The sequence below is a fragment of the Eptatretus burgeri genome, chromosome 8, assembly GCF_056783735.1.
Source record: "Eptatretus burgeri isolate ZD-2024b chromosome 8, Ebu_testis_v1, whole genome shotgun sequence".
Classification (NCBI taxonomy): domain Eukaryota; kingdom Metazoa; phylum Chordata; class Myxini; order Myxiniformes; family Myxinidae; genus Eptatretus; species Eptatretus burgeri.
Genome location: NC_140968.1, coordinates 87,932,077 through 87,943,159, shown reverse-complemented (window position 1 = coordinate 87,943,159; position 11,083 = coordinate 87,932,077). Strand labels below are relative to the sequence as shown.

General features: G+C 40.5%; 1 protein-coding gene and 1 long non-coding RNA gene across 4 annotated transcripts in view; both read left to right on the top strand.

The window, feature by feature from the left end:
* Positions 1 to 2,330, top strand: part of LOC147022225 (uncharacterized) — a 14,153-nt gene extending 11,823 nt beyond the window's left edge. Inside the window, exon 3 of the long non-coding RNA XR_015060640.1 lies at positions 2,309 to 2,330. This is a non-coding gene — a long non-coding RNA (uncharacterized LOC147022225). The remainder of the gene's footprint in view (positions 1 to 2,308) is intronic.
* A 471-nt stretch (positions 2,331 to 2,801) lies between these two features.
* Positions 2,802 to 11,083, top strand: part of LOC147022224 (uncharacterized) — a 155,671-nt gene continuing 147,389 nt past the window's right edge. For 2 of the 3 annotated variants that reach the window (XM_085892921.1, XM_085892920.1), the window contains exon 1: positions 5,585 to 10,151. In XM_085892921.1, coding sequence (XP_085749047.1) covers positions 7,408 to 8,919 — 1,512 coding nt within the window. In that variant the 5' untranslated portion in view covers positions 5,585 to 7,407 and the 3' untranslated portion in view covers positions 8,920 to 10,151. Of the gene's footprint in view, positions 2,905 to 5,584; positions 10,152 to 11,083 lie in introns of those variants that run through there. The other variant, XM_085892919.1, reaches the window with a different exon arrangement.

Here is an 11,083-nt window from a genome sequence, read left to right as displayed (position 1 = left end):
AATTGGTCGGTTCCATTCTGTGAGAAAATGATGAATATGACATGTTGCATGGTGTTTTGGTGGCAAAATATGATAAAAACATCAACATGGCAGAAAGATCTTTTTATTTCTTTTTCTTCTTGTGTATGGCAGCTTGGCTGCCAGGTGGCTATCATTTTGTTGGGGCACAAATATGCTACTGATGCTGTACCCCTCTATCAGTACACTAACATTGGAAGGATAAACAGGCTGAGTCAACCCCACCTGATGTTAATTCAGCAGCCAACAGGGGCTTGAAACTCAGGACCCTAAGATCCCAAGCCAACCACCTTAACCACGGAGTCAACACCAAGCTAACCTTCTCCTTGCTGGCCAAATATAATTTAGATGCAATAGCTCTATTTCATTGTGATTATTTTGCTGCATGTAAGTATTTATTTTCTTCACTCATTTCTCATGTTCACTGTCTATCTTTTTCGATCTGTATTTCCATCACTTCACTTTCATTTCTTCCACTTTTTATCTACTTGTTGCATTTCTCTGCCAATATTCATTTCCTTTTCCTTTTCTCTCCTGACCTGAGTAGATTTACAGCAAGTAAATAAAAAATTTTCCCCATATTTTTTTGGCAATTGTTATTCAATTTTTGATATTTCAGCACGATCTAAAAACTATTTCCCCCAAAATAGCAAAAGAAATAGGTTTCCTTTCCTATTTTGGGGGCTTTGGTGTTTGCAGTGTTTTTTTTTTCACTATTTTATTTTATACTTTGTGTTTTCCTCACAATTTGTTGCTGTTTTTTCACTATTTTTCTGTACTTAGTGTTTTTTTTAATACCGATTTATTTACTTATTTGCTATTTTTTTGACTCTTTTGCTGGAACTTGAATTTCTTTTTTTCCACTGATATTGCTATTCATCATCAATCTCCCTGATAATTCCCAAACATTCATTATTCAACTCCTGTATTCAAACCACCATTCTCAAACACCCTGTATTCTCAAATACCCGTCCTCAAACCTTCATTTTTCCAATACCTATACCCAAACCACCATTCTCATGCTTCCCATTTTCAAAGCTCATTCAAACTACTTCACCTCACCAGTATATCGACCAAATAATCACCACACCAGCATCACGATTGCCGTAATCCAAGCTCCCCATCCCAGTGATATCCCGTCCATGATTCATCGCGAGATCAGAGAGAGCAGCATGTCCACCCCCACACCCCTATAAGAGTATGAGCGGTTGGGTCAAAGCAAGTTGGGGTGGCTGGATCCTGAGAGCGGATGTGGAGTTTGGGAGTTTGTGCAGAAGAGAAAACTAGAGTGCCATGCAAGCGAGTGCTTGATCGCTATTCCAGTGTTGTACGTTAATTATCATAAATCCTTGGCACCGTCCAGATGGTGTCTGGCCCATGAGTCATCGCAACATGAGGGAGAGTCATCACAACAATGCCATGAGTCATCGCAACACCGCCCCACCCCCACACTCCGGGGACAGTATGGCAGTGGCATGGGTCGAAGCTTGTTGGGGTGGCTGGATGCCGAGAGTGGACATGGAGTTTGGGAGTTCATGCGGTCTGTGCAGTTCAACCATCTGTGTAGCCTGTGGAGTTCGTGTGGTGTGGTGCACATATCTGGAGCTCAACCCGGATATGATGCAATCATCGGTCTTTTTGGCCCGGCATGATTTTTTGTTTTGCTATAAATTGGAATAAAAACGTTTATTTTCATGAGTATTTTCTTCTATAAAATGTGAAATACATATTCCTGTGTGTTGTGTGTATATATATATATAATATTATATGTATGTATATATATAATATTATATGTATGTATATATATAATATTATATGTATGTATATAAAAGTGTATAATATTATATGTATGTATATATATAATATTATATGTATGTATATATGTATATATATATATAATATTATATATATGTATATAAAAGTGTGTATATATATATATATATATATATATATATATATATATATATATATATATATATATACACTTATATATACACAGTATATATTGTTCAGGTTCAAGTGGAAATTTTCATTGAAACGTTTCCCCGAGAATGCAGTCAATGGGTCGATTTGACCCGAGTTATATTTTGCATGAGAATGATTCGTACCTACTTTGCATGAGATTGAGTCCAGCTTAGTTTCTAACATGTCGAGTGATGTCTTGAGTTTTCTGTGATGTATTCACCTCATTTCCATTGCCTTGTGTGCCTTCTGAATCTCGTTTTCTCACATGCATCCTGGGTTTTCCTCAACTTCTGGTTTTGTTTTACCACCTATGAAATCGGATCAGCACTTGGATTCCTTTGACAAAGGTGAGCATTTTCTTTTTTATTTCTGCATTATTTACATGTTTACTGATAAGTACCTAATTTTCATAATCAGTTCCGGTGAGTATCTGTGATGTGCGAGTTTCTTCCTTTGTATCTGGTGAGATCGACATTGTCGTTCAGGTGTGTGTATTCCTTGTGTTTTTGCAATTACTTGCTGGTTTTTACCATTTTTGAAATCCAACGTTACCACTTCTCTCCCTTTGATAAAGGTAAATTTATTTTCATTCTCATGATTTCCGAATTTATGAGTTTTTTTTTTTTGTGTTTTCGCCGTGTGCTTTTTCGACCGATTTCTCGTTTGGTTAATATTTGGTCTATTTTATTTTTGCCATTGTTTGGTTTTATGTAAGTTTGTTTATTTTATCAATAAAACATCCAAGTTTTTGTATTTGAGTTTATGTCCAACTGTCATTGGAATGTATCTTTGGCTTTTGTTTTACCCAATCCCCCCACAGCCCGTACATCCTCATGGGGGAAGGGTGGGGGTTAATAGCTGCAAAACCATTCTTGGGGAGTATAAATCTTCACGCCATGTTTGAGCCCCGTGGATCTAAGGGTATGGCAGGGACATTGGAACACACATACGCATAATATAGCAGGGCTCCTTCATAAAGTTTTTCTACTGACACCTGAACTGGAAATGTAATCGTTTTTTTTTTAAATGAGAAATTTAAAAGGACACAATAAAAAAACATGCGTATTTCTGTTTTCTCTACAACAATAACCACCTCACAAATTCCAGCCCAAAAAGTCCCACACAAATGCATTCTCGGAGTCTTGTTTTATGTTTGCATTCTCTGGTTAAAAATATTTTTCACCTTTTTTTGTTCCAAAACTCGTTATTTGAAATATATTTTTCTCCTATTTATTTTTTCCTTTTTAGATCATCTCTACCGAGATGACCTAATAAAGCCGGACCAAATGTCCGTACGTCCGTACGTCCATCAACAATTTTTCTTTCCGATCTTGATGAAACTTAGTACGTGGGTAGAGGTCGATGAGTGTTGCACAACAATATAACTTTTGTCCGGGTTCAAGGTCAGGGACGAGGTCACGAGGTCACGTAAGTTATAAAAATCGCCATTTTCAAAACCTATCTCGTCTGCCATTCTTCAAGATATTCGGCAACTGTTTATTGATTATGATAGTAAAAAATATTATCTTGTATCTAACCAGACAGATTTTTGAATTTCCTTCCCGTTTGATCGTCACGTGATCTGGAAGATGGCCAAAAACGCCGATGCGATTCGCAAAGAAGGAAGGAAGGAAGGAGAAATGAAATATAAATATAAAACACATTTTTAGCCTTTATATTTATACATTTTCCGCCGAAGGTGCAAAAGTTTCAAAACCCGAAATGTAAACGTCGGCATTTATTTTCAAAATATAATTTCGTGCGCGCGCGCCAAAATGCTGAGTCATCTTTAACCAAACTTGCGTAGTAGAACTGCGCAGTAGTCCGGTCATGGCGTCTGAGCAGTGGCCAGCGTGGTTCAGATTGACTGAGGTTTCTGGGGCGAAGGTGATTGTTAAGAAGTATGTCGGCGGTATAAATTCGAGTGACTGTATTGGTGATTTAATCACGCAACATCTTGACAACGAATATTCTGGCCGAACGATTCCATCAATTCAGTGCATCAGCAGGGATGATTCGCAGGCTCCTCTCGATCGTGTCGATATCTAACATAATCACCGGCGGACATAGGGCTGCAGGCTGTGGAGCGAGGCAACGGATCCCGAATGAGGGGATAAGTGATAAATTATGCTACATGCTTCGGGCTTTCTGATTAATATATCAATGATTACATTCCATAATTAATGAATTAATAATTAATGAATCTGGCATACAAAATGTTTTTTCATACCTGACATGTTATTTTGTGCAGTGTCACAAAACTTCTGTGGAATTAATAATTAATGAATTATCTAGCTCTAACGATTTTTCAAACCTCAATATCTCTATAAATACTTGACCAATTTTCATTCTGAAAGTTGCATTATAATCAGTGAAGAATAATCTACAGGATTATCATAATCTCCGAGAGCGAAGCCTAATTTTTCGTTTTTTTTCTACAACCGGAAGTGAAATGTCCCCAGAGAGTGGACGGACCGGAAAACCACTTATTGCACTTTCTGGTGATTCTGATGTGTTAATCCGGGTACAAAATGAACAATACATGTTTATTAATTATGTTATTAGGAGTATTATCCTAGTGTATCTGTGTGAACTATTTCGATCTAAACGGTTAGTTTGGACTGTTTCGTGGTTACCTGAACTGAACATTGAGAACTTGTGGTATTATAGAGATGACCGTCACCCCCACACGGGGATAATTTTTTGGTTCTAAAATTAGCTGATTTAAAAAAAAAAATTCTCCTGTTTTTTCCCCTTTTTTTGAAAACTGGCTATTTAAAATAATTTTTTATATTTTTCGTATTTTTTTTGTTCCAAAACTGGCACTTTAAAATATATTTCTCTCCTTTTTTTGTTCAAAAACTGGCAATTTAAAATATTTTTCTCTTATTTTTATTATTATTTTTGTTAAAAAACTTGGAAGAACAAAAATAAACCATTACGTAATATCGTCTTCCTTTTGGGTGTGGAGAAAGACATTTTTTTATTAGAAAACGGGCACATTACACTTCATGCACAATGGGAACAGGTTCATGATGCTGAGCTCGATGGAAACAAAATGGCTTCTAATTGCAAGTGGTAAATTGCATACGCATTTTTTGTCATTGCTCAATTTTGCCAATGCGTAATCTTTCAGACCGCTTGGCCTTCCAAGATGTTCTTGCATCATAATAATGCACCTATACTGAAGTTGTGCACCTGATATTTTACAAGTGAACTTGATGTACCATTTTAGGATTGTGACCTAATTAATAAAAAACACATTTTTGATCATAACTTGAATAATTTTCTCCGTTTTTTATGACATTGAGTTTTATGCATAATAGTCCATTTGCCAGAGAAGTAACCTTGTTGTCCTCAAAAGTGTATGGTTTTATGGTGGTTTCTTGTTCACAGGCATGCATAGACAAAATTAAGCTTGGTTTCCCGGATAGCAACCATTGGGAAATCTGTTATTTTTGCACAAATACAAGACTGAAAATATAACTTTTTAGGTTATGAACTTAAAATTACACATGAGACATCTTTTCCATATAATTTTGGCACGAGGAATCGATATTTCACCTTATTTTTGTGATGAAAAGTAAATTTGAGGTCAATGTTCGAGTTCCTGGCAATTGTTTGCCATGTGAGATACATTTTGAATGACAACAAGGTCACTATTCTGACAACTGGACGCTCACATACGACATTAATGCGAGTTACTAATTCATTGTTTTGTTTTTACAGATATGGCTGATTCAAGGTGCATTCTTCCCGTGTGTCATGGTGGAGGGGAATTGAAGAAATTCGCTGATCAAGGGATCAAGACATTGATCTCCTGTGCCAAAGCCCATGGAGATGAAGAGCTACATGCAAAACTACAGGACATTGTTGATGGTGGTGGTGATGCTGTTCACATAGAATGTCACAAAGAATGCTACTGTACTTGCACATCAAAACAAAAAATTGAGAGACTTCGTAAATCACAGAAAAGAAAAGCTGAAGATAATTGTGTTACAGTGACAACAAGATGTCGCACACAGGCAACAGGCAGTGGTGCGTTTGTTTCCAAACGTGATTGCATTTTTGTGGCAAAGAATGTTTACCTGTTCATGATAAACATCCAGAAAGATGGGATCGTGTTCGTCAGTGCATGACTAAAGAAGGTTTTGACAAGGAAGGTAATCCCATCCCAACTATGAAAGATGCCATCATTAATGCTGCTTAGCAACGTAATGATGAAGTAGCCAGAACGGTCAAGTTACATGTTGGATATTTGGTTGATCTCCCTGCGGCTGAATGCAAATACCATGTACGCTGTTATAATAGTTTCATGACAGTCCCTAAATATGCTGATTTGCCAACTGGTGTTGCAGAAGAAAGTGCATCAGATCAGAATTATCTGTTATCAGAAGAACGTCATAGAGCGCATGAATTGTGACAGGTCAAAGATGTGGAATAGTGTTGAACTGCAATCCCTGTACTGTGATCTTGGTGGCAAACTCACTCGACGTGATATGTTTAGCAAACTAACAGACTGCATGAATAAGGATGTTATGTTATTTCGGGTAGATGGATGTGTTACCATTGTTGGTTTCCGTGAGTCCATTGCTAACCATCTGAAAATGGTTAAAGTGGATGATGCAGATGAGAGGAGTATCGATTCTGTGGTAAGGCAGATCAAGAAGGAGGCACGCTCAGTCAAGTACAACAGTGCCAATTATGACCTCTCAGAATTTACACAAGCCAACACAATCAAGGCAACAAGCCCAACTTTACTGAGGTTGATTTCAGACTTATTGTCGGGTGGTGAAATGACCAAGAAATCTCTAAGCCTGAGCCAGTCAATTCAAAGTTATGTTACAGGTACCAGAAATCAGACAACATTAGGACTGGCTGTCAAATTACTGCACCACCATGGCAGTTCTGATCTTCGAAAGCTCCTTCATGAACATGGGTTCACAACGTCATATGATGAGGTCCTGAGATTCAGGAAATCCACTGCTCATTTTCTCGGTGACAATGCTCAGCTTCTCCACCAATTCATGGGTTTGAGTAGAACTGTTGGCGTGATTTTTGCCTGGTTTGATAATCTTGATCTGCAAGTGTTCACGCCTAATGGTCGGCGCACTACTCATGTCCTCTCACATGAATTTCAGCAACCCCATCCTGCAGGCATTCTTGAGTATGGGCATGCTCACCCAGGGAAGAGCGACATTATTATCCCACAGCTGTCGAAGAAAGCTGCCCAGTCTAGGACAAGCAGCAGCTCATCAGGGAGCTTTCCTCTGCAACACTACACTGGGCCATCCAAAGTGAACACCCCAGCTGTGGATGCAACCTCTGGATTCTCCTACCAAGAAGTGTGTGCCCGGCAAGCTAGTTTAGCTGCTGCACAGGAAAAGGACATGAAGTGGCTAAACACAGTCAGCACACAGGTGAATGCCATGGAATGAGGTAGTTTCAACAACCAAGAAGCATTCACCAGTCATGCAGAAAAAAAAGCCAGCAAGTACCTACATGTTCGGACCCCTTATTGATGCCAAAGCTTCTCATCCAGACACTGTAGTGACTTCACTGGAGTATCTTCAGAAGTCATTGACTGATATGGGAATGACTTATGTCCACATCTCTGTGGATCTCAAGCTCGACATGGTGGCTTGCCAAATCAAGTTGCATGACGTTGATCGCTTTAAAAATGTGATTCTGAGGCCTGGGATAATGCACACTGTGCAGTCCTTCTGTGGTTGCATTGGCAAACTCATGCGTGGGTCTGGTGTTGAGACTCTCATCAGTTCAGCATTCGGGGGCCTGGCAGGAATCATGAGTGGCAAGTCCTGGGTTCGATCAATGAGAGCCTTCCAGATGGTTTTGACTGCCCTTCTCATTTCCTTCCTCACGACCATCCCCAAGACATTCCAGTTGTGCAGCTACCTTGAGACATGCAGACAGCACCCAACTGGGAAGCACTGGGTTGCTAACTTCATCAAGCCGACTCTGCTTGTTCATCAACTTCTGCATAATGAAAGGGAGGCAGGCGTCCTGCTGCAACAGCTAACACTTGAACGCATGCTTCCCTACTTCTTTGTTGCTGGTCACCATCACTATGCCCGTTACATCACCCATCACCTTATGGAGATGCGCTATCTGCTGCCACCAGATGCCAAGTCAGAGCTCATATCAGGTGCTTTTGAGTGTCGTCACCAGGAAGGCATTTGGAATGGTGTGAGCTCTGATCAGTTCGGTGAACAAACTGCTATTAGAATTGGCAAGGGTGGCCTCAAGGTTATGACTCTTTCTCCAGAGATGGTAGCAGAGTGGATCGATTCCTTTCCTGTCACTGCCTACATCTCAGATACAATGGAGCACATCGACCCTGACTCCTCAAACAAGGACAATGAAGACCAAGTGAGAGAAAAGGACACAAGAATCGGACCACGTCACAAGGAGGAGGGGAAGCAGAGGAGAGAACTTGATGCAGATGATAGGCGCCGGATTTTACTTGAATTGTCGAATGTGTCTCATCCTCTTGAGAATCACTCACCACATCTGTACAACATTGCCAATGGTCGAATTGCTCCCCGAGAAGCTGAAGTGAATGTTGAGGATTCCGTGGTTATAGGTCAGAAAATGGTTGCAGAGTTCCATGCATCCCTTCCAGGTGGATTCCATGCAACCATCTCATGCCCCATCAAGACAATGGAGCACTTCCAGAAAGGAGTGAAAATTGGGGACAAGATGATCTTTGATCAAGAAACCATCTTCCTCAGGCTGCTGACTATTGGACAGCAAAGACAAATGGAGCGAGGACCTATCTTCCAGTTTGAGCTCTGCGCAGTACCCCCCTCACTGATTGATGAATATGGGTGCTTAAGGAAAGGCAACAAAGTACCACTTGCACACAAACTGTGTTCAGGCACAACAGCCTCTGCAACCACATGTTACCATTGTTGACGCGAACCAACTTCTCTATCATATTGTCTGGCCTTTCAGAGGAACTGTGTCAGTCTTAGTTGAGTCCATCAAGACAAGGCTGTCTACCATTGCTGGTCAGAAGATCTTGGTCTTTGACAAATATTATGATGTTTCTGCAAAGGACCATGAACGAGTGAGGCGTGCTGGCATTGGTTCCATCAACTATGACCTCACAATAAACACACCCCTGCCTAGTCGAGATGCCATCCTGAAAAACAAGCAGAACAAGTTGCAGCTGTCCAAGATTTTGAGTACCGAAAACTTTGGTGAAGGAGTGACTGTGGAGAGCCGTAGCCATGGTGCGTTCAACCATGATGAAGCAGACATTACAATGATCTCACACCTGCTCATGGCTGCTGAATGTAATGCAAGAGTGATACGTATCCTCTCTGATGACACTGATGTTTTTGTATTGATGGTTTACTGGGTTTACCAGCGCAACATCCAGGCCACAGTGCAGATGGAAAGGTGGGATGGAGCAATTTGGGATATCAACACCACCTGTGACCAGCTTGGCCCCAAGTGTCTGCAGCTTTTGGGAATGCACTACATCACTGGCTCAGATACCACGTCATACCCATACGGCAAGGGCAAAGTGTCAGCCCTGAAGACACTGAGAGCTGGCAACTTCCCTGGTTTGTACTCCGCACTTGGCGAGCTGAACGCAAGCCATGAACAGCTCATGGAAGCAGGGCAGACATTCTTCTGTGCCCTGTATGGTCAGCCAGAAGGTACCACGATGAGTGAGATGAGGTACTATATGTACACAAGGAAGTCTGGCAAGCCCCTCAAGCTCATGGCATTACTTCCAACTGAGATCAATCTCTTCCTACATATTTTGCATGCACATCTACAGACAGTACTTGCAAAATCAGCTGATCAGCAGGCCCCACCTGAACTTGACATTACAAAATATGGATGGGACATCAGAGATGGAATCCCAGTGCCAGCAACTTCTGCTACTCCACCAGCCCCTTTGGACCTCATGGATGTTGTGTGGTGTGGATGCAAAGCAGAGGGGAAGGCCTGCAGTACTGCAAGTTGCAGTTGTCACCATGCAAAGATCTCCTGCACGCTATACTGCACTTGTGGTTGCAGTGACAAGTGCTTCAACCCACACAAGACTGTGGAAGAAGGGAGTGTCAAAGCAGAACTGGAAAGAGACGAGGATATGGAAGGGGACAAGTTCAATGAATGGGAATGAACAACACGTAAGTTGTCTACTCGGCTCTATGTCCTCTGTTCCTAAGATGTCCAATATGATGACATGACAATGTGTATGCTTTCTGATTATCAACATACTGCTGTGAACCATTCATGACTTCACTTTTGCATTGGTCTTGCATAATTTTCAGCAGAAAATAGTCATGGACATTTCATGTGAACCTCTTTATTCCTGAACGTAAAAAAAGAACCCCAAGATTGAATTCCTCATGCCAAAATCATATGGAATAGAGGTGTTACACAGGATTATATGTTGACCGATTAAAAACTTTGCCCCATCGTCTGACCTGTTGCGGCCATCTTGAATTTATGCAAATTACATGAGTTCCCCAAGGTAGCCACCCCAGCAACCAATCTGAATTTTATTAATGGACCCATGTTAGTCCAAAACAATCATAAAACCATGCACTTTCTACATCAACAAGGTTGATAATGGAACACATAATAACGGCAAATGGACTATAATGTGTAGATTGGAACACATTATCTTAATTTACACTCTATCCCGAAATGTTGAAGGTCAGTGTCACACGGTCGTCCAAAAAAAAAAATGCCATCATTGGATCGTGATCACCAAGGATAGCCAGGGGATGCAGATAGCTTGTTTTTCTAGGATCTGTTTGTTGTTTCTTTTTTGTTGTGAAATGCCTGGTAGAGTAAATAGCCTAAACCATCGATGAAGGAGGTGTGGGTGCTTATTGAGATTGATGTTGTTGTTGTTCTTCTGTTTTTCTGAAATTTTGTTGTACATCTGATGGATGAATCAGAAGCTCAGATTTCAAAGAATACTAAACATTTCATAAACAAAGTACACACCAACTCCACTGTTGCAGATTGTTGAACCGGAGTCAATTTGAATAATTTTTCGGTAATGTGAAAGGTCGCAACTCAAAAGGCTTTGAAGGCAATTGGAGAAGTT